At 45.9% G+C, this 24,502-nt stretch overlaps 1 protein-coding gene across 2 annotated transcripts in view; it reads left to right on the top strand.

Annotated features, from left to right (window-relative positions):
- The window catches only part of LOC128442550 (metabotropic glutamate receptor 7), a 60,567-nt gene extending 47,762 nt beyond the window's left edge, over nucleotides 1-12,805 (top strand). Inside the window, exons 8-10 of one of the 2 annotated variants that reach the window (XM_053425051.1) lie at nucleotides 86-1,021; nucleotides 9,386-9,638; nucleotides 12,756-12,805. In XM_053425051.1, the coding sequence (XP_053281026.1) occupies nucleotides 86-1,021; nucleotides 9,386-9,638; nucleotides 12,756-12,805 (1,239 nt within the window). The remainder of the gene's footprint in view (nucleotides 1-85; nucleotides 1,022-9,385; nucleotides 9,639-12,755) is intronic. The other variant, XM_053425052.1, reaches the window with a different exon arrangement.
- The last annotated feature ends 11,697 nt before the right edge of the window (nucleotides 12,806-24,502 follow it).

Below are 24,502 nucleotides of genomic sequence, written 5' to 3'. Positions count from 1 at the left end.
AAGGTTGCTTATCTCTACTGGTAACTCTGGTGGATCTGCCTGTTCCTAACTTCTCTTCTCGTGCTGTGTCATCTCTCTCTCCCAGCTGGAGGAGCTTCAGTGGCCAGATGGGGAGCAGGATGTGCCCATCTCCGTGTGCAGCCTGCCCTGCAAGACTGGAGAGAGGAAAAAGAGGGTAAAGGGCATGCCGTGCTGCTGGCACTGTGAGCTCTGTGATGGTTACCAGTACCAGTACGACGAGACCTCCTGCAGACTGTGTTCCTATAACATGAGGCCCAACCCCAACAGAACCGCCTGCCAGCCCATCCCCATCGTCAAGCTGGAGTGGCACTCACCGTGGGCGATAATCCCCGTCTTCCTGGCCATGCTTGGAATCATCGCCACCATCTTTGTCATGGCGACATTCGTGCGCTACAATGAAACTCCCATCGTGCGGGCGTCGGGCCGCGAGCTGAGCTACGTGCTGCTGACGGGCATCTTCCTGTGTTACATCATCACCTTCCTCATGATCGCCAAGCCCGACGTGGCCGTGTGCGCCTTCAGGAGGATCTTCCTGGGCCTGGGCATGTGCATCAGCTACGCCGCGCTGCTCACCAAGACCAACCGCATCTACCGCATCTTCGAGCAGGGCAAGCAGACGGTGACGGCCCCGCGCTTCATCAGTCCCACCTCCCAGATTGCCATCACTTCCAGTCTGATCTGTGTGCAGCTGCTGGGCGTGCTGGTGTGGTTTGCCGTGGACCCGCCGAACACCATCGTCGATTACGATGAGCAGAAAACCATTAACCCCAAGCTGGCCCGCGGCGTGCTGAAGTGTGACATCACAGACCTTCAGATCATTTGTTCACTGGGCTACAGCATCTTGCTGATGGTGACCTGCACCATCTACGCCATCAAGACACGGGACGTACCGGAAGACTTCAATGAAGCCAAGCCCATCGGCTTCACCATGTACACCACTTGTATAGTGTGGCTGGCCTTCATCCCAATTTTCTTTGGCACAGCCCAGTCGGCAGAGAAGGTGAGTCATTTTCCCTCTTCGCTTTCTCTCCCCCCCCCCCCCCCCCCCGTCACCACCCTTCTCTTTGTCTGTCTCTCCCTCCTCTCACAAATTTCCCTTTCATTCCTTCAGCCCTGTTTTTTATCTTGTCCAAACACATGCAGACTGAAATGGAAACACAATCAGAACATAAAGAGGGCACACAAACACACACACGCATGTGCACTTATTGGTTCAATTTCTTTTTGAATTCCTATTCACGTGATGCAAGGAAACACACACTGGGAAATCTCGGACAAAAATGGGTATCTACAGTAAAAACGGTGGGGGGTGCCCGGAGATCCAGATGCCATTATCTTAGCTCTCAGGCGTGAAGCTCATCATATAGCATCAAGCCTTATTCTGTAGAGGGGGGAGAAGCGGGTTGAGGAGGTGGATGAAGAGGAGGGTGAGGAGATGAAGGAGGAGGAAGCCAGGGAGGAACGGGGGGGGAGGGGTTGTAAATAGAAGTTTGATTCAACACATTCCATCTCCTGACAGCTGCGCTCCACTCAACAAAGCGTTTGACATTGGGTGCTCCTGGAGTTGATTGAGAATACGGCACTTTGACCTTCTCTGCTAGTCATTGCTTATCTCACCAGCGCTGGGCAGAATACAGATGCATTCATCTGCCGGACTCATAAGTTGCGCGTGCTGCATGGCCGAGTGTAGCAGACGGAGCGGCGGGGGGAGTTTTCCACTGACGGGACATCGATGCTGACAGGAAAGTGTTACTCCTAACCTTTTGAGAGGCACAGCGTTCAATATCCCTCCTGCCCGCTCGCTGCCTGAGATGGATCAGAAACTGATTTTCCTCATCTCGGGTTTGCCTGCTGATTTCACAGATGAATTACACCCTCAGCAGCGATTAGGAGTTCATTATGTTACTCCGGGTGACGAGCAAGCAGTAATGTGTTTATGTTTCCCCTTTATGCAGTTAACTCTTTCTTCACGCCGGCTCCTGCACTCGCGCTCACCTCCAGCTCACACCGCATTTTCCTGCTGTAATGGCCTTTGCGGGTGCATTTCTCCCCACTCCCCAGCCACTGCTGGTGCGAAGTGCCTTTGCATGTCTTCATAACATCCTTGTGCAAAAGCTGCAGTGTGGTTAAGGTGAAGTGAGGCCAGGTTATCCATCATCTCCGCTTGTTTATGCTGAGGCTCTCAGCACACATTCCTCACATCTGTTCCTGCTACAACCGTATTTACTGGGGAACAAAACTCCGTCATGAATACTTCAGTAAAGTAATGGCACAAAACACACATTTATAGGAGAGTCGTGTCATTAGGTGACAAATAGCATTGATGTTGTATGTTTTTGTTTGCAGCCTCGCACATGAATAAACTACTGGAAGCTAAATGTGATAGTTTAGACTATATCCTCATTTAACGCTCTTTGCCCTATTGGGTTTTTATGTGCAGATGTGGCTCAACACCCACACAGATTGGAGTAATCTCTCTCACTGCAGGTTGTCCAATATCAAAAGACACTGAGATGATGTGATGCCAGTTTCCAATTATAATAAAAGAGAAAAGCGGCGCGTGCGGCCTCATGTTGTTTTGTTACATTCTGCTGCAGTGGAAGTTGTGCGTTTCTTTTAACTCAGCACCATTAAATGCCCTTATTTTCCACACCTGTGCCTCCCTCCCTCTGGTTTGCTCATTCAAACTCATGTTGAGGGAAACGGTGTGGAAATGGTAGCAAAAGATCACAGAGCATCCCCCCCCCCCCCCCCCGCTCCCCTCCTCCCCTTGCCCATCCGCCTCATCTGCACCTGCGTGTGCTCAGTCAGCTACTCAACACTCTCAAGTTAATGACTGTGAGAGTCACCAGCATCAAAATTCATGTGTCCTCGGGCCAAGAGATCAAATCCGTTATGAAAACAAACTGCAGGCCTGCGAGTCACTACAATCACACACTCGGAAACAATCACCCACCAGAGACATCTGCAAAATGCTCGAGCGTGTTGTACATACACAAACGTTGTGAATCTGCTGGAGATTTCACAGTTTATCCATAACCTTTGTTTTAAATAACTATAATACAACCAAATAGATCAAACTGAGATGAAGAAAATAAAAAGGAATTCCACGTCAAGTGCATATCTCTACTGCATTGTTTATTCTGTGAAATCAAATGTTTCGTGCATATCCAGTAAAAACATTTGATAGTAGCTGGATTATCGGAAATAGAACAGAACTTTAGTGAAATGTTTGCGTGTCTGAAAAACATCCACAATCCATGTTGACACAAATATTGTACAAAATACATCAACCAAGGTTATCCATAAAAAGTACATCATCAAACACATCATTTAGAGAAAGTCAGGGTAACACCACAGATAGTATTACAACCTTCAATAGGACAAAAAGATGAATATGTAGAGAAACATGCAGGACTCGTGATGGAGGAGATAAAATCACAGACAAAGTCTAACATCTAATATAATAAGTCTTTTGCTTAAACCTCCAAGGGCTGGAGTGCCCATTGTGAACATCCTCAAAATGTCATGCTTAAGGGCACAGACTTGAATATCTCTCCCTCGGCCAATATCAATACCAACATCGATTAGCCTGCTCACGTTGGTGGACCAATGTATCAGTGGCACTAATGTAAAGGAACTAGGAAATACATCTAAAGGAAACTGTCAATGAAGATGAGAACCAGCAAACAGAACAACTGATAATACAATGAAGCACTTTCCCCGAGGCTCCGAAACTTTAGAGTAAAACACCCACACGAGTCACGCTTTAAAAGAGAACATCATGTCACCAAAACTCACACAATATACAATGAAACATAATAAATAAATAAAATTGACGTACATTTCTGGAAACCACTTAGGCTCTTGTAGAGACGCCTCGTGCACCCGCATGAACTTCTCAAAGATGGACCATCCTGCCAAGAATCATTAGCAATGACAAACTCTACTTGCCGAACCCTTCTCACTCCATCTTTCAGGTTAAACTGAAACTGCAGCTTATGATCCTCTTGTCTCACTGCAAACAACTGCACTTGACAGGAGCTTGTGCTGACACTTCCTGCCGAGATGTGGAGTCTTTTAAAAGTAATGTGAGATTTCCAGGCCGATCAGTTTTATGCTTGAAACCTTTCGGCGGACTGCAGCCGAGGCAAACTGCAGCCAAGAACTGAACCAAGTCAAATTGGTCAAGTGTGGTGCAGAGACACCACAGGTTGCCATTTCTATTCCGAAATCGATGTAGAACATTCGTCATGATGAGGAACATCCCATCACCACCAGCTTCTTCTTCTTCTTCTTTTTATCAAGCAGGAGAAAGCGTGACGTCCCGGTTTTAAAACGCCTCAGCTGCAAAGTGGAAGTTGTGATAACATGCTGTAGTTTTCAGTTGTGGTTTTTACAGAATTCGACAAGGCTGAAAATCTGTCGTGCAGAAAGCACCCGCCCTTTTTATTTCTATCTGTGCCATGTTCTAGAGCTGGGTCCCTTGTAAACCTGCCTGTTGGGAATGAGCTGTTGGCTTTGCTGGTTGCGGCTTCGTCTCTGTGACTGTGAAAGTGATCTGCGGTTATCTAATTGTACACGTGCGTTGCTATGAACACTCTGTGGCCGTTATCTACAACGTCGCTTACTTTAATTAGTCCAACGCTGCAACCACAGAGCCTGTTTATTTTAAATTCATTAATATTGAATGAGTCGCGTGTCCAGATCCCATCCAATTCAACACTGCACTTCCTCGGGCTCCGAACAATACACACGCAAGGTGTGAAGCCGGCAGGATGAACAGTGACCTCAGGGAATGCAAGCCATAGACAGACGGAGATTTCAGGAATAATTTGATAGAAAGGCTTATATGAAATGCAAAACTATAATCAGAAATATATTTTTTATTATAGTTAGTTCCTCAATTTGCAGACACAATTTTGAAAATAACAAATGTTCAATAAAAAAGTTTGATGTGCAGGCTGAGGCATGATGCTCTGGTGGTCTGGGAATCTTCCTCTAAAAGATGAGACAGCAAAGTGTAACCAGCGTCTCCATAATAATAATAATAATAGACTTTTATATTTCTATCTGACCAGAAATAATGGGATCCAATATTGATTTAATTTACGCATGCTGGAATTACTGCTCCTGGCAGAACAGTGGTGGATGGGGGGGGGGGTGGAATTATATATCCAACATTAATGCACAATTCCTGATTCACTAAGGTTCACATTTTAGTAACGCCTTGTCTACTTTTGGCAAATAGTTATTTTGTTCAATCTCATCGTAAGCACACATAAATTAGACACTGTTTATTATTTAAATTTGCTAATTGACTTTATTGTTTGTAGGTGATGTATTGGGAGGACAGGGGTCAAGGTTTGGGACTGCAGGGGCCAGTTGGATTTTAGTGCCTCCCTGCCCCCCCCCCCCCGGATCCGCCCTGTGACAGAATCACTGTTGCAACCCTTTATTTTTTTCCTTGTCTGGAAATAATAAAGCATTACATTGTGAGGTCATTGCATCTTGCAGACACAGTATGTGTTCCCCTCTGCTCCAACACTAGGTCAGCCACAAAATTACTATGTTTTCTTCAAACCAGTATCGATGGAGCTCTCCTAACCTCTGACTGCGAGGCCTGACCAGTATCGAGTTATTTCCTCCTCTAAGGTACTTGCTTGATAAACATGGGCCCATGAGCATCAACACAGGCAGAGCAGGTTTTTGTGTTGCAGAGCCTCTTTCTGTGCCAATGTTGAAGCCAAGAAATGGGGATCACCCGTGTAGAGTCCAAGTAGGACCCTCCACACACAGAGCTGTGTCTCCACTCGGGGGTTTGCCTGCAAAAAAAGCCAGACAGAGTTATTCATGACACGAGCCGGGCGAGAAAGTAGGCCACCCAAAACAACAAGAGACACGCAGGTAGTCGAGAGGAGACTTCAAATACTCTGGATCCATTATTGAAGGCGTTCTGTAATGGGGCAGAGAGCATCCTAATCGGCGCTTACACAATCAAGTCCTTCTCCGTGTGCATTTATACTAACCCTCCTCGACTGAACTATACCCAACTAAATTGCTTTTGCAGTAAGTATATCCCTTGTGGGCGTAATTATGAGAATTACCCTCAACAGCTTTTTGTCTAATGGAAACACACTCCGCTTGTTGTGGCTGGCTGTTGCCGTTCGTCTTGTCAATGAGATGTAAAAAATCTCAAAATCAAACGTTTGATTCCTGATGAGGACGTGAATAAATCATCAACGCCGGCTATAAATAGAGGGTTGCCAAGCAGTGGTGAAAATGACTTCATGTATTTATTTATGTTAAAGCAACAGAAATGAATTATGAATGTTCTGTGACAAGCTAAACATTCCAGTGGTGGGTGAGAGGGGCTACGAATTTGGGTCAAGCTCTTGGAGAGGCAGAAGAAGAAAAACCCTGTCTCCCTGATTAGAGCCAGGAAGAGAGAGATCTTTAGTTTGGTGTGTGTGTGTGTGTGCGCCTGTCTTTGTCTCGCTTCATTAGAGGGAGCCTATATAACAACACGTATTTATTTGTGTGTGTGTGTGTGTGTCTTTGTTTGTGATATATCTTGAGCAAGCACCTAATGCTCACTGTGCGTTTGCTCAGTTCTCCTGCGTGGTCAATAAATCAGCAGCGATAGGGTCAGCACTGCAGTCGAACGCATCAGAATCTCATTAAAAGCGTTTTCCAGTCGTGTTTAGCTGCTCGCACCCCTCTCTGAAGTGTTGCTATGGATACCAAACAGGTTACCAACCAGCAGACATGGAGACACAGCGCCGGGCGGAGATCCTCCGGTGATTAGATTTTGATACCCTGTTGTACTTCCTGCAATACTTTGATCACTTGCCCCAATATCGAATTGGTGGAAGCTGCAAACTCGCAGCTCAAGACTCTCGGAGAAGGGACGGCGTCTCCGTGTCCCCCCCCCCCGCTCAGAGAGACGCGGCTCCGGGTGCACCGAGAGCATTGTGAAATTCATACAGTTATTAATGCATGGTGCACCAGCCAGATGACTGCCTGTGATGCTGCTCTCCACAGACGAGCGGGGAGGGGATGGAGAGGGAGGAGGAGGCAGTGGAGTGTATTGGCATGTTGATGATATCAGGCAGGCGGGTGATTGGTGGAGATCGGAAGACAAAGGCATGACTGGCATGTAAATGACTCTTGTATGAGAGAAATTACCATTAGTCGTGATGTTTACCAGGGAAAAACTCTATGCAAATGGTGACATTTCCTCCTCTCTGTGAATCTGTGAGCGGTTTGCTGCTCTGCAGATACTCCGTGGAGCCTAATGTGCTTACGCCTGTATCCTCTCCCCGTCCACATTACCAGTGGCTGACTGGAAGGCTGCATATAAGTGACATCTGATGCTTTCAAGTGCAGTAGATTAGTGAGAAGCCTTCGCTGACGTGCTCTTGAAACTGTAATGTCCTCTCTTGAAGGGATCCTTCTCATCAAAGACCCTTAAATCAAATAACAGGGTCTCATGTGTCTCCTGAATGACTGACTGCACTACCTCATTGTGAAATCATTACCTTTTTAATGAAGTCACTATAGGATGCCCTTGTTAACCTGAATCATAGCGTGAGGCGGCTTACGTAAGCTCGCAATTACATTTTGACAATTATGTAACCTCTGAAAAGGGATGTCATGAAAAGAGAATGTACGAGTGTGAGGCTCACATGAATGGTTATCTTATGAATGATCTTACCCCTTAGTGCGGTGAGAGCCTTTCACAGGCGGCACTCCAATGCTTCCAGAGCTGCGGATAAAATAACAAACGCAGACCTGCCGTCTACTGCAGACACAGTGCCTAGTCTTTTATTGTGTTCTGCGTTAAAGTGGGCCCAGCTACAGGAACCGTGAGAGGAGGAATGAGATGCTCAGGGGCTGCAGATTGCGGCGGTCACACATGAGACAGTCAGAAGCAGATCTCAAGTCTTAATCGACAACTCTCAAGCAAGTGCATGTAACTGTAGACAGAAAATAAAGTCAAGTCACCGATGATTTACTCCCGTTCTCACATTTAAAGCCATCAAAACATTTGATATGAAGCGGAAACTAAAAGTCCAAGTCCGGCTATGTGTTCACAATATTTGCCAGTGTGTTAATAATTCATGTTAGATGGCAGCATGTGAGACCCGACCCGACCAGGTTATGTCAGATGGACATTGTGTGAACTGTTTAAACCTCACGTTAGCACTGCAGCCAACTCGCCAGCTGAAAAGACACATATCTGTATCTGTGGGTGTTACAGTGGTGGATTAAGGTGGATTTGGTCAGAGCCATGTCACAGATTTTTCAGCTGCAGACCTTGCAAACCAAGGCCATCTCCTTACTGCTGTCATCCACACCATAATAACATAATCCTTCAAATCCAAATCTCAAAATGTCACCCTACATGAAAGCTTCCCCGTGCATCTTCAGTAGGTTGTTAGGTTTGCACACACTGACCTACAAATCAACATGTGTGTCAAAAACAAAATGTAATAAAAAATGTAATTGTTTAATAAAAAACAAACACAATCTGTGTTAAATCAAATCCAACATCATCAATTTTATGACTCGTGTCCTCTGGTCTGACAAACGTTTGAGTGGTGAAATAAAACAAGTGATGTAAAGGTAGAACAGAGGTGACTGCAGCATGTCCCAGTCAGGGTCAGTGGTCGAGGGGTCCGGGCGCACAGTGTTGTAGGGAAGAGGCCACGCGAGGACATTTCCAAGTCACGGTGATGCCTCCGCTCTTGTCATTAATACGCTTGAACCGTCTTTGACTTGAGTGAGTTGCTGCAGGTCAGGCTTTAATAAATGCTGCTGGATTATGCTGCTGTGCGCATGGATGCTTCTGTCCCCATAGCTACACACAGCAAATATACAAACCACCAAGTAACTGACGATGTCACATCGTTTAAAAACAGGAATTTTTGTTATTTAATGAAACTGTCGGCTCTTACCAGGAAGTTTAACATTGTGCTCGTAAATAAAACCAAAATATCTGGGGATGACGCCAGCTCCTGCGTCCAGGGATGTTTCTTCTCTCCCGGTTGTGAAACGGACGAGCAACGGCCGTTTTTCACTGGAGGCTCGTATCGTGTTAACAGGCAGTGGTTATTATTAGGTGTTGCCTCATTGCTGTGCTCAACAGTGTGACTGTTCTGTAATTGGCTGCGGATGTTTAGCCATCATAGCTGTCTTGTCCCTCTTTTTTATCGATTAGAATTTAAATGCACATCCACATTTTAAACCCATTTTTTAAAAGATGTCAAATGAAAGTTTGTACCACAAGGAACTGTCCAAGTTGTTTCTGCTCGTCCAGTCTCCACTAAAATCTCTTTTACCTGTCTGTGCTTTGTTCCAGCTGTACATCCAGACCACCACCCTGACCATCTCCATGAACCTCAGTGCCTCGGTAGCACTGGGCATGCTCTACATGCCCAAGGTGTACATCATTATCTTCCACCCCGAGATGAACGTGCAGAAGAGGAAGCGTAGCTTCAAGGCTGTGGTCACAGCTGCCACCATGTCGTCGCGTCTGTCCCAGAAGCCGAGCGAGAGGCCCAACGGAGAGGCCAAGACGGAGCTGTGTGAGAACCCCGCTGCTGACCCCATGAGTAAGTGGCCCAGTGAGACCAGGGCACCGCCTCGGAGCCACGTACAGATGCACCACGAGCCCTGTTCACTCAAGCTTATATTAGATCACAATGTTTAAAAGATGACTTCTGGTCAGAATGGATTTCACACAAAAGCTATACGCTCCTTCTTAGTTTATTATTAATGAAAGTATTCAGATATTTAACAGTAGCAAATCACTATAATAAAAGTCGCTATGAAAACAGTTAAAGTGCTCATTATTAAACCATGACTGGTCCCATTCTGAGCACAGCGTCTCACTATATTGTCATTATTTGTCTAGAGACACACATTAATAAACACTTATACTTGACATGATACAGCAGTACGTTATAAACCCCATGTGCCTCTACACCACTGATTCATGCAAAATAGGTGATCTTAACTATCGTATCTGCACAATAAAAGTTTCTATTGGTTATAAATGTTAATTTCCCAGAGAGAGCGAATGAGATGTCTCCCCATTCGGTCTCATATCTTTCTCATATATCCTTTCTCGACTAGAAAGACCTATTCCAGCAGTTTAATTGGGTGGCTGCCTGGGTAAAAAAAAAGTATGTATAATGTCCCACAGAATGGACGGAGTCGTCTTGTCTCCTGATAAACGGTTCGACCTTTGGCCCGTGTGCACGGCAGAGAGAATGAGACAAGATGGGGGACTTGCTCTGTGAAGAGATTTGAAGAAGCAGGGCTTTGTCACCAGGAATAGAGGCAGATAATCTGCCTGTGAAGCTGTGTGTTACTCACACCACCCTTCATCTGAAACAGTAAGCATGATCCAGTTAGCACAGATCATGCTGAGTATTAGTGGATGAGTGGGGTGGCCTGCACACCTTCCCAGTTCGGTGATGGGAAACACCAACTCTACAAACTGGCAGACTCTGTATTTGAACCCAGTGTTGCCATGGAGGCTCTAAGCTGCTCTCTTGTTGTCAGGATGGAGACGGGGATGATTGACAGATCATGCAAATCTGACATCACAGGCTCCAAAGGTCTCGTCTCCTGCAACGCCTCTAATCACAGAGAGCGATCATGGCACCCACAGGTGCAGCAGCCCCTCTGCCCCTCTCTGAGTGATGCTGGGAGATGACAGATCTTCCCGGGAATTTCTCCAAACAACCAACAGTTGTCACGCTCATCTGTCATGAGCCGAATGAGCTCGTGGGTGTGTGTCTTCGTGTGTGTGTGTGTGTGTGTGTGTGTGTGTGTGTGTGTGTCCAACTGTGACAGCTCGTGTGTGCGTGCGCTTTGCAACGTGTGTATCGGCGTGTGACTGAATGTGTGAGTTACGCACATTCAGTCGGAGAGATGATGCAAGTGTATCCGGGGACTGGGAACACATCCTCGCCAGTGACACACGCGGCTCATCCAGCACCTACACATTCCGCATGGAGGGCGAAACCCAAACATCTGTCACGGGGCAGCACATCAGAAGTCCCCGAGCGGGGCACGCAGTCTCCGGGAGCCCCCCCTCCCCCCCCAAAGTGCAGCGTGTCATGTGCTCTGTGCGTCTCTCACCTTCTGTCTCTCTCTACATGGACGTCTTATCGCCTCGTCGCTCCTCCCGGCGCACTCTCTCTCCCCCTCTCTCGCCCCCTTCTTTTTTAGCAGCAGTGGAAGTGACATTTATTAATGCCGGATTTATGTGCATGACCGACCCGGAACCTGAACTGTGCCATGACCGTCCCTGGAGACTGTCCGTCAATTCCTGTACACATCAGGGAGCCAGATCCCCAGATCCCCCCCCCCCCCCTTTCAGGGCCCGTCAGCGCCGGGCCGGACCACTGGGAGAGATTTATAGGATTAGGAGCGTTAACAGTTCTGCTGATTTCTGGTTTGTATTGATACAGTGTAATGTCGCCATGATTAAACATGTCAGGGAGGAGGATTTTCTCCTGACGGAAAATCCCTGTCCTGTTCTTCTCCGACGCAAACGAATAAAACCGGCACACGTGGAAGCTCCCATTCCTTCCAGTAATAACTCATTCAATCCACAAACCAGTGGCGGGGCGAGAAAAAAAAACCTAACAAACACGAATAATCAACGGTGTGAACGACTCAGAGGATGGAGCAGGTAGATCGTGGACGAGTCGACACGCGCACAGACACAACCGGAAACCACCTCCATCAAAGTGACGGCTCCTCCTGAAGACCGTTCGTGTCTCACCCGCAAGAGTCTGTCGTACATTTCCCTAATGTTTTATTCATCACTCTTTCTGGCCGAGACTACAACATGCAGCTGTAAAGAAACGGTGGGACTTTAATTGCACAGCCCACGGGAGTTGGTCGGCATTGCGACATTAAAGCAGCGGAATGGGAATTTATAGCAACGCCTGTGATTAAGAAAATGCATAGTGTCCTGCGCGTGCGACTGTGGAGTGGAAATACACATTCTTCCACTCGCTCACTACATCTTCATTCTTCTTATCTCGGGTTTTACCCACCGCAGCGTCACACACACTGACCAAATATCAACACAATCCAGATAAATAACCTGAACACCAGTGAATTCAAGTCCTCAAACAGCCGTTTAAAGAAGTCACGAGGAGCCAGAGGGACGCGCGCTTACAAAAGAATTCCCTCGCCCCAAAGGTTTGAGACTCAAATTGGTTTTCACAACGCCAGATATAACGAGAGGACAAACACACACACACATACACACACACACACACACACATACACACACACACATATACACACACACACACACACACACACACACACACACACACACGGCACCTAGGCTCTCCGCCACGTTCAGATATGTTTCCATGGCAATGCAGACTGGGATCACATTGCATGCCCTAGCATTTGTTCGGTGCCCACTTGTGTGGTGTTTGTGTTTTTTTATCACGAGTTGCCATCTGAAAATAGATTCCCAGGCTTTACACGGGGGCACTGAGAGCTGGGTAAACACACCGGGACACGGAGCCACTGCACACAGCTGGTGATAAGACGGCCGCGGCCTCGTAGGATGAGTTTCCACGAAGCGTTTTGTTTTATTTGATCTGCTCAAATTTCTTTCGTTTGTTTTTCTCAAAGTAAATCTTAATCTTTTTTCCCTTTTTTTGTTTTTTTTCCCCATACTCTCTCCTCAGGTCAAGCAACCAAGAAAACATATGTGAGTTACAACAACCTCAGGATCTGACCTGCTTGCAAATCAATGCAGTTTGTCCTTTTATCTGTGATTGAAAAGGGGAAGGGAGCGGTGGCGGGCCAGAGGAAGACAGACAGAGACAGGAGAGACAGCGCAGGCATCCCAGCACCTGCAGTACCTATGCACTCCAGGCCTGTGGATAGCATCCAACCTTCATCCAGACATGATACATGAGTCCGGGCGGAAACTAGCACAGCTGGAGGCCGGTGTGTTGTTGGGCCTCCAGAAACCAGACTGTAGTTGTTAAGCTTGTGTTGTGGCCCCCCTCTCTCTGACAGAGAACAACTTGCCTGCTAAAAGGGGGTCACAGTGACAGAGGACAGACGCAAAAAAAGAAATAAATATAAAAAAAATATACAGCAGATCTGCTCACGAGATATTTTCTTTTGAAATGTCATTAAAGCCATATTCTCTTGGGGTTCCCATTATCAGATTTCTGTTCTGTATTGTTTCTGAGTGATTTTCTTCTGTGCCTCTTTTTCCTTGGAGTTAATTTGACGACCTTGAAAACAGCAAGCTCTGCCACACACAGTATTTTTGTTTTAACCAAAATCAACTCCGATCAGTCCCAGATGATTATTATGTTAGAGTGATGGGCATTGTAAGTATATTTTTTTTGTAAATATTTGAGAGTATTTTCATGTTTGGAGTACAAAAAACTAGATATCCAGTCTTTGTTCAATTGGATTGGGATGGTAATGACAAAGCACCACAAAGTGTTCACTTTGCATGTGCCAATGTGTGTGTCTGTTATATTTGATGTAAACAAAAGAAGAAGAAAAAAAAAAAAGAGTGAAATAAATTCTGAAACTGACGATGAGCTTCAGCATCCTCCTGCTGTGTTTTCTTGACCAGGACTGAGCTGCAGAATATGGCTTTGATCTGTTTGTGAACCCCCCCCCCCCCCCCCCCCCCTCGTCCCGATCTGCAAGCATGTTTGTTTTACATAGTTTCGTACATTATTGGGTGACATTATTAACAGAGCAACCATGCAAGTATGTTGTGATATCTGTCAAATTATGAACATGTAATAAAAAATCATTTTGTTATCTTTTCTACAATGAAGCCTGACATCAGATCACAGTTATTTCTGTGCATGTGTGAGTTCCCCTATAAGAGTGTGTGTGTGTGTGTGTGTGTGTGTGTGTGTGTGTGTGTGTGTGTGTGTGTGTGTGTGTGTGTGTGTGTGTGTGTGTGTGTGTGTGTGTGTGTGTGTGTGTGTGTGTGTGTGTGTGTGTGTGTGTGTGTGTGTGTGTTAGTGTATGTTTGTGTTTCATATGGTGTTGTTTACACTGGCCTATGAATAAGAACAATTAATCACTGTGCTGTGGACGGGTTAGGGTTAGGGTTATGATGTGAATGTCATGTGCTCGTCCACTGCCCCCCCCCCCCCCAGTGATGGGGCACATTAGCGAGCTCGCTGTCACGCAGAGACAAGACCCCTGCGATAGGAGGGGACGTCCGCTCGCCCCCCTCCTCCGCCCCCCCCCTCCGCTCGCTCCATCTCATCCCCGCTGCTTCTCCCCTCCACGTCTCGCCACCGATCCCCCACATTAATAATACAACCTGTCAGATCCATTTGTCCTGCTGATGACCAGGGCCTTTCCGAGCTAACCGTTCGTCTTCCCCGCGCCTGCCTGCGAGCATAATGTTGGTGTTTTCGACATTGATTATTATATAAAAAACATGAATAGAGCACTCATAAGGGGGACTCCTGTTTCCACAGCCGGTAAGCCTCTCCCTCCAGGCTGGCACATGATATATGACTGAGAGATGCTGATTCCTCTTTTCTGTCTGTGTGTGTTTGTGTTGTTTTTTGGTGGGGGGCGGGGGGGAATAGAGGGATAGAGATCCTTTCCCACACAGGTTTTCTGTTGTTTCTCTTTCCGTTTGTCTGGCATCCCTCTCCGCTCCTGTGGGACCAGATGGTCTTTACTTCTCACACACACAGTCTGTCATTTTCTGTTGCACGCGGCCAAGAAAAATCCCACTTATGCCCAATTAAGACTAGCCTCTCCCCCACCAAATTAATTGGCTGTGTCAGTGTCTGTGTAAGTAATCAGCTGGGGCTGAATAGAGTTTGGATTTGCGGCTCAGCAAAAAAGAACAGAAATGGTAAACGGTTTGAGCTACTGCATTCTAGATCTGTGGAAATAAAGAAACTTTGAAATGTAGAAAATATTTAAAGGTGCAGTGTGTAGAATTCAGTGACATCTAGTGGTGAAGTTGAATATTGAAGCTGAAAACCCCTCATCCTCCCCTGCCAGACACTAAAGAGAACCTGGGGTAGCCTCCAGTTGTCATAAAAACTTAAATGGCGTTAAGTTTGTCCACTCTGGGCTAATGTAAAAAACATGGCGGCCTCCGTAGACAGGACCCGCTCCTGACGTAAACATAAAGTATTTAAAGATAAAGGAACCATTCCAGGATAAGATAAACAATTCATACAATGTACATGAAACACACTGGTGAAAACATCACTAGGATTATTTTATATTCAAATTCTGTCAATAGATCCCTTTCACCTAAATCCCACACACTGAACCTTTACAAAGTCTGAGCTGGGCAGGTTCCGGGGAAGGTTTCTCTCCTTGGGTAGCGTGAGGTTTGGTTTCCTCCGGGTCCCCCCTCCCATGGCTGCAGCGTGAGGAGCCCACCTGCTCCGTGTGCACCTGTTCTCCAGGCTGCACCTCCCTGGGAGAAGTCGAGAGCGGCAAACATCAAAGGGATGAAACTAATCTGGGTGGACGGCGAGCTCCACCGGGACCTGAATGTTTCAAACCCCGACGACTGTCACTCCCGGATTTTTACGCATGTGGAACATTTGAAGTCGAACTATAGAGTTTATGAAATCTGGAAGAATAAATATGATTGTACGCTGTTCATGCTTTTGCTGGGAGATCTGACTCTCAAAACCTGTCTAGTTACAAAGTTGTCAAAACTGTCGGCACCGTGTACGAATTACAAGTCTGCATGACCCAGCTCAGATGACAAGGTGACACGGCTGCTCTATTAAACGCACATTTCACTTTGCGCCTCATGTGAAATGTGTAAGTGGCAGCAATCGAAAGTCTCTGGGTGTTTTTTTTCGGGGGGGGGGGGGGTATTTTACGCTGTCTGAGTTTTCATGTCACTTGGGTCCGGCTCCTCCTCTGAGGAAAGCCTTCTTTATCTTGTCAGAACTCCTGATGCGCTCTTTCACAGACAATTTACTGATGCCGCCTCTAGATTAGCTCTGTTTCAAGGCTCCTGGGCCCCGGGCTCTCCTATCTCTCCATAAATGTCCAATTATCCAACTCCAGCCAGAGTGAAACCTTATCTGCTTCCTGTCAGTGACCAACTGAGGCCTGATGTAATGCGGACTGGATAGAGACACTCTTCACTCTTCTAATTCCCCCCCCAGTTGCATCTCGTCCTCACGAACCTCCTCACGAGGCCTTTCTCTTTATCCGGCGTCTTCCCTGCCTCTCCTCTGTTCTCGGGAAACAAGGCCAGTTACTGTTACCAGCACAGTGACACTGGGATTTTCATAATTAGCCGCACAATAGGACAGAGAGTGATTAGATGTGACTCAAACCTTCCTCCTTCTCACAGGCCCTAATTATCACCTAGAGGGGGCTCCCATGCAAATCTCGCGGATGCATCTCCACTGCGTTTGTTTGAGCTGTTGTTGTTGTTGTTTTTTAAGAGGGGACCCGAGAATCAGGTCCTATGTTTCTGAGCGTATGAATTAGTTGTGGGTCACTCGGTGCCACTTCACGGAGCTGCTTCTGGCTCCGGCGCGCTCAGGCTGCACAGTGTGTTTGTGTCACGGCTTTATTGCATTTTTAATCGGCGGAAGAGACCAGGCATCATTCTCATCACATTAGTGTCTCCTGGTGTTTACTCCTCTCTCTCTCTCTCTCTCTCTCTATCTCTCTCTCTCTCCCTGCATCGCACCATCTTTTCTCCCGGGGGGGGGGAGTCGGGTGGGTGGAGAGAATACATTATAAATTTGCTCACTTGACAGTGGCTGGAGATATGGATTCTGACAGTAAACAATTAGCTCAGTCACCTCCTTTATCTCCACTCATCTTCGGGGCTGGGGCATATACAATGTGTTGCCTCTACTGTAATTACTGTTCTACCTCTCCCCCCCCCCCCCCCCCTTATCTCGTCCACATCCCAGTTTCAATTCCATCTCCCCTCCAGTTAATGACTGTTTGAAAATTACATATCTGACTTTCTTTGTGGATTTAATTGACTGTTGTGTTATTAAGAACGGTGGAGTGAGAAATGAAGGAACCGCTCCCCTGAACCCGCAGCCGAGTAGGTTTGCTAATCTGCCTGCTTTTCCCCCCCGAATCCCCCCCCCCACCCCGTCTTGGAGAAAAGTGCTGGGGTACATCCTGCCACTTCGCTGCATGTTTGTTGTGATTCGGCTGCGTGAACCTTTAGAAGCTCATGTAAAATAAAGAAGTGGATTTTTTTTTTTAGCGTGGTATCGCAGCTCAGGTTCACGACACCAACCAAAGCCAGCAGCATTTGAACCGGGGCAGATCATCTGTGGCTTAAACAGGAGCTGACAGAGATAAGTGCTGGCTGGCTGTGGAATTTGACTCGAGAGCTAAGCCCTTTTCAAGGAGCAACGGCATAAACAATGCATTTCCTCCTCCCACACAGATCACTGTTATTTCAAAGAAAAGTAAATCCCTCAGAGAAACTAATTCCGAAAATGGAAATGAATAGTCGGGGAGGAGCGATAGAAATTCACATCAAACAAAGATGAAGTGACATCGAGAGCCCCGAAAGGTGCAGAGGACAAATCCCATTCCTGCTTTTTTGTTTGTCTCCGAGTAGATTAGGAGGAAAACAAATGTCTCTACCTCGTGGCCTCTTTAAAACTGATCCCAATTCTGCCCCTTAATTCCCTCGCAGGAATCCACCTCTGAAAGCTGAGTGGCTGGGGTCGGACTCTGGGCATTGTGCGCGACACTGTGCAGTCAAATGATTATGAATCAATTCAAAGCGTGAATTATAGTCTTTCCTCGCAAAACTACATCGCTGAATATTCTGTGTCTCATTTTTCAGTTGGCGCTGGAGTGTGGAGCGCTCTCCATTTGATTAAACTCTACCCAAAGGCGGCATCAATTATGTATCTTCACAATGGAGTTAATGGACTGCAATAACAGCTGAAGATGACTGGACTAAATTTCCACATGACATGGCAGAGAGAAATCTCACTTCGGTAATGTAGCCCTCCTCAACAGCTTGTCTGAAACGATAAAAGAGCCCCCCCCCCCGCTCCGGGCACGCTGAATAAAATCACATTTTCTTTTGTTAATTCCGTTGTTAATCTGTAAACATTCTGCCCGGTGACAGATCTATCTCCTGCAGGAGTTTGCTATGGAGCTCACGTCCGCCCCCTGTGCACGTTGTAAATGTACCTGCGTGTGCACTGAATTCATATGTGTGTGTGTATGTATGTGTGTGTGTGTGTGTGTGTGTGTGTGTGTGTGTGTGTGTGTGTATGTATGTCTCAGCTCAGCTTGCGACCCATCTAGCTTGTGATCCCACTTCTGTGATTCCGGACTCTGGGGTTTCAATCCCACGAGTGGACCCTCGCCGAGAACAGAAGGGGCCTCGCCGAGCCCCGGCTCCAGAGCCACTGACCCATCTGGTCATCGGGGCCGGCAGGGAGCACGCGGGGCGCCGAGACCAAAGCTCTGTGCTAACACGAGACTGGCAGATCACACGGCGCCCGGCAAAGGAGAGAAACGCTGCACCGTGAGCGCCCACCGAGCAGCCCTCATGTTTTATTCTCAGATCTTGTCTGTTGTCTGAGCTGCGAGTAATGACGGAGGAAAGAGTTTCCAGATCAACGCAGGCCACAGAGAGGGATGAGGTGCACGGTGCGTGAAGCGACAGAGCTCCCGCTGCTGCGTTGTGTATAATTTAGAAGAAAAACAACATGTTGATTCAGCTGTGATCTCTGCGCGTCAGGCGGCGCTTGTTTTTAGACGTTGCGGGGGGGGGGGGGGGGGGGGGGGGCACGAGCCTGACCTCAGAACCGCTGCTTCCTCTCTGCACGGCCATGTAAATGTTTCTGATAACCTCTCACAGGGCGAGTGTCTCTGGCTCCTGTAGCGGGCCTCGGCTTCGGCTGCTGCTCACACCATTAACGCCGGTGCATGCAGCCAGTACAAGGAAGCATCTGTCATGTTTTCTCCTCTAGTTGGATATTACCCCCCCCCCCCCCCCACCCCAGTCCCTTCTATGCCGCAGTCGCTTTTTGGACGCCTCTGAAAATCCACAGCAGGCACACGAATGGGCCTCCTCCCCTGACTGAGGACGGGGATTTCCAACACCAGCTCGGGAATGGATCCAATTTGTGAGATAAGAAGGAAAATGCAATTAGTCTCCACTTTCTAAATCTGTGACTGAACGATGACAGCTATTCTGACTTATCTCCCTTTCCAATTACTACTGAGACTCGCAGAGAGTCCACACATTTTATTATTAACAGGAATCAACACCCGCCCGCTGATGACCTGTAACAAACAGGCAGACATCAGTCACATGTTTTGATTCACATTCAGGTTTGGAACTGAGTTTAACTCAAATATCTCACGACCGGATCTCGAGGTCCACGCAGGCGCAGCTCCTGATAAATGGTCTTGGCTGTATTTTGTTTACCACAGCTCAAGGCCACTTGTTCCTTTGTCTATGAAAGATATGATGATCTCATGTAAAGGTTATTAATCAGCAGCCGGGCCTCAGTGTGATGCTACTGCCATCTACTGATGCTGCAGTGATTGTCTGCCTCCCTCTGCCTCGTCGTGCCTCGGAGCCGAGCTTCTCCCACTGTCTGTCTCCAGATGTAAGATCTGCACGACCACCACCACAGGATGACAACATGTACTTCTGAACAGACTTCCTGTTCGGCGCTCGGGGGCAAACAAGCTCATAGTGTCTGCACTGTATTCAGATGAAGCATTCAGATGAACTTGCTTCGTTCTTTCACAAGATGGAGCTGCAGTCATTGGCAGTGGGAGGACGAGCTGCAGCCTGAGATGAGCTTCATCAGGGAGAGAGTCAGTGCTGCACTAACACACACTACACAACTTGTTTTGATCACTGAGGGCGACAAAGCTTTCAGTGACAATCACTTCCAACCTGAAAAGCCTTGAACCTCTCCATGCTCCAAAAGATCCTGTATGCTTAGAGCTCTTCATACAATCATACAAAACTCTGAACAACATCTTCTGTTGACTCAGAGAATCCTTTTAAACAAAAAACCAGAAGGAAACTCAGTTGGGAGCAGAACTCAGCCAAGGTCTATCATTCCCATTCTGAAACCAAATTTAAATTTTTGATTTTTATTTGGATCGGCTCCAATTTTCAAATATCGGTCGGCTGAACATGCCTGGTTGCTCTTTCAGGAGGATCCATGAATTATTCTCTCAGAAATGAAGGGAAATGTTGGAGAACGCACTATTTTCCATTTGTTAAAGAGAGCAAACAAAAAAATCCGTTATCCACCCCCGATTCAGATTCAAAATGTTTTTTTTCTTTTTGGGTTATGCCAACCCCTTCAAAAAATAGCATAACATTTGCCTGTGTAGCTATTTCATAATCCTGCATACAGTCAAATGAAAAAGGTGAAAACAGAACCTTGACATAAAAATCCACAGAGAGGTAAAAAACAACCTGCATTTGTTACTCACAGCATCAAACCAGTTCAAAATAAAATAAGGATCCCACTTCAGAGTCAGTGTTGTATTACACAGGACACACCCGACCTGATGTGACCTCGGGGATCACAGGTCACGTCCATGAGTCGATTCCTTGTTCGTGGTTTATCTAAAACCACCTGAGAAAAACAAATGATCTTATTTCGCCTTAGGTAAAGGAAGAGAGACAGTTTTTATTTTCCCACCTTCACAAAATGCTTCAACTCAACTGATTTACCGACTATTCACTTTCTTTTTTTGGGGGCAACCACCAGGTAATTATCCAGTTTATCCCTCGACACCAGACTCCACACTAATAAATGATCCAATGGTTTTGTGCCCAGCTTCTTCTCACCAGGGAAGGAGATGATACAGCAGAAAACCAACGAGACTGAGGATGTTATTTTCAGAGTGAAACATAAACAGAACTGTGTGAAGTCCCATGAAACTCTGTTCCGCTGCTGTAAAGGGCCGATCGTGTCATTCCAAATTACAGGCAGTAGTTTTATAACGATGGTAAATCTGTTGGCTTCGTGTTGAGAAGCTCAACAAGCCGGTCAGAGTCATGTGGTTTTCCACTTCATGATTATATATCACATCAGCAGACATGTGTTTGTGTTTGATCCTGTTCAGTAAATATTACCCTGCGAACACGTGATATTGGAATAATCCCCAAAAAATGATTTTCCAACTGGGTAAATCAATGTGAGCAGCATCTCAACGTGGAACAAATCGGAAAGTCATCGAGGAGCCAAACAGACGAACGTTCTTCTTCTGTCCCATCTGACTCTTTTTGTTGTTCTATAACAAATGTATTTGTTTATTGTTACACACATCTTGATCACAGCGTCCATGTTTCCTCCACACTCGGACTCAGAGCACATCCCAGTGAAACTAACAACTTCACATGTCACAGGATCAACATGCTTCATATCAGGATAAATGAAACCGGCTTTAATTTGCTTCACTTCCTGTTTATCATGCTTATCCGTTAGAATCTGTATAGTTGACCTCCAGTTGAACTGTAACTTTAACAGCACATTCTTTATGATCAAATGTGAAACCATTAAATACATATATATACAGCCCTTGCTTCTCTGACAATAGGATGAATCATCTCTTATCATCACAGAGTCTTTTTATCATCGTGCTTCCAGCTTAATGGAAACAAAGGGACACATTTCCTGGGCTTCAGGGATCTAATGAGGCTTATTACTGACTGGTCCGTGTGGTGTGGTGCTGCCCACCATCACACAGCGGAGCACCTCCTCGCCTCCTCCAGCTCGGTGCCGCACACGAGGACTCGTTCCTTTCCTCATTTCTCAATCGAGACAAATACATTTGTGTCAATGAAACTGAGCGGAGGAAATAATGATCCTCCTGTTAACACTGGGAGTTTGGCCTGATCAGAGGTGGTTACGACCACAGGATCTTAAAACACACTAATAAAACAGTGGTTTAGATTAGTGCTTCGACCGAAACTACAGGTGCTGAGTAAACACGGGCTCTCTGAAGCACTTTTCAAACAATCATACAGCTCAACGTTCATTTATCTGCACTTTTTAAACTGCTGTCATCTCCCTTCAGTTGTTTCATGTGCGGTGATACAAGCGACCACAACAGGAGGCTTTCAACCACAGTGCAATAGACACATCAACTTATAGGTCAGTCCTTCCTATAGGTTCATGAGGTTATACATTTTTCATCACATACATTAACATTAATTCCCAGTACATTATTTATGAGTGCACACAGGAGGTTGATGAAGAAAGAGACTGGCAGGGCATGAAATAGCCTCGGCTCCACATCTTGATACACCCACATTATCCCTCCTACTGGCTGCTGCTATCGATTAGCTCCAGTCCATTTGTAGATTCAAGCTACTCAACCGCCGAGATGAACCTTCAAGGAGTATTAATAGAAAGCAAAGGCCCGAGTTCAGGAGATGTGCTTTGAGAGAATTACAGTGGGTTGTGTACTTGTTTCAAGTCCTGGTGTACCAGCTGCAGTTCATTGATCCACCGAGGCATTAAAGAAGTCATTAAAAATACAGGTGACCCGGTGCATTTGAACAAGTTCCAGTTTGTCAATACTATCAAATCTTTGCAATCGTCCTTGACTCTGTTCTTTATTCCAAACCTCAGCTGCAAAGAGCTGCTTGCCCCCCCCATCCCATCAAGTCTGTGATGTGCTGAAGGATCAAAAACATCCAACCAGTGCCTTTTCAGAAGCTCAGTTTCAAACAGAGAGCGTCAGAGGTCATTTTTCCCGCAGCCGTATATTTTCAGATGTCTTATTGAAAACAAACCATCTGAAAAAAAATGACTTGTCAAAGCATTTTTTAAAACCTTCAATCTCTGCCACCGAATATTATTTTCCCACATGAATATTATTGAGTTCCCATCATCACCTTTATTTATTTGGTAACTTTCAGAACAGCTGTCGCAAAGTGAAGCTTGGCTGTTTTGAAAGGCCCTGCATGAAGTTATTATTATTCTAAATATATGTTAAGAAAAAGCAGCAAATCCATATAACTATCAATTAGCATAGTAGCTTCAACTTAAAGAATTAGTTGTTTCTAAACTTTTATATTAATAAGAATTATTGTTGAAGCTCCATTAAAATTGGGATATTAAAGCAGGATAATCTAAAAGTCAGATGTAATTTCCGTTCCTTCTTGAACAATGTTCTGCTTCTCAAACTTACTGTGGGCGACCTAGTGATTATATTGTGATGTAATAAACTGAATGTCTCTTTGCACTGCACAACATATATTAAAATAAGAAACGATGTTCAACAAGGGATGAAATTTCAGTTTGTATATCGATGCACAAAATGAGTTGTGTTTAATAACCCTGCAACTACAAGTCCAATGTTACTAATATCTGCTGTGAAGGAGTCAGTCGCCCACACTTAGACGATTGTTGCCTGATTGATAAATGACTCTTTTACTCAAATTGCAACACAACCTCATAATTACCAATTATGTGGAGTGATAAATTGGACTGGTGGGACTGGAGCAAATGAGATCGGGACAAAACGTAATTATAGCACCGTCATTAAAAAATACTTTTTCAGTTTCAGTCCCTGCAGTTAATTCATCAGAAGTATATACAACCACTGTGGACACATGATTGGTGTGAGCTTTGTTCAGGAGCTAAGAATAAGACGGATGTTTTTCCCTTTCAGGAAGATCAGTCAGGAGACCACCAGGGGTTTTGAGTGTTTTTTTCTGGATGGTACAAAAGGGAGAATATTTTGATGAATTCATAAAACATTGGACATTATTGACAGAAAGCTTTCCCGGCAGTTGAGGGATTTCTCTCCACGACATCACAAGCATAAGGTCTCGTTTTGCAATTTGCTCTGAAAATGTTCATTTGTCTGCAACGAGACATCCAATGGAAAAAGTTTGACCTCTCCTGAGTAAGTCATCATCACACCAGCTCAGTGCTGAAAGAATTTTAAGGGCAGCTATTAGTCACCGTTATTGATATTTCTCCAGAATGGAAAAAAAAAAAGCCATGCCCACCTGATGCCACAGAAAGGGAGCGCTTCTCTTAAAATATCACAGTGTCTCGCAAGGGCAGCCTGCTGTGTCTCTGCTTTATTACAACAAAGAGGGTGAAGCTCGTGTTATAGCCAAAACGCAGCCGACCATTCCAGCCAAATGGGGCTTTTTTCTCCCGACTGTGTCAAGACTATATTTTTTAAGCAAGACTACAAAAATGCCACACAGGTCTCTTGCTATGATTCGCTGCAGTAGATTTACAGATGAAGAATAAATCTAGAAAGCAGAGAGAGGCTGGACTTCTCAGAAGGTCACGGCTTTGAGTCTGAGCTGCCAGCCGTGAAAACACAACATACTGACTTCAATGTATTCTGCATCTTACTTACCTGACGTGTTGTTTATTTTAAACTGCACATACAACACAGTAAATCCACTGGCTCCCACAGAAATGAACGGTACACCATC

The sequence above is a fragment of the Pleuronectes platessa genome, chromosome 6 (assembly GCF_947347685.1).
Source record: "Pleuronectes platessa chromosome 6, fPlePla1.1, whole genome shotgun sequence".
Taxonomy (NCBI): domain Eukaryota; kingdom Metazoa; phylum Chordata; class Actinopteri; order Pleuronectiformes; family Pleuronectidae; genus Pleuronectes; species Pleuronectes platessa.
Note: the sequence above shows the minus strand (reverse complement) of the source record. Positions and strands in the feature narration are given on the sequence as shown.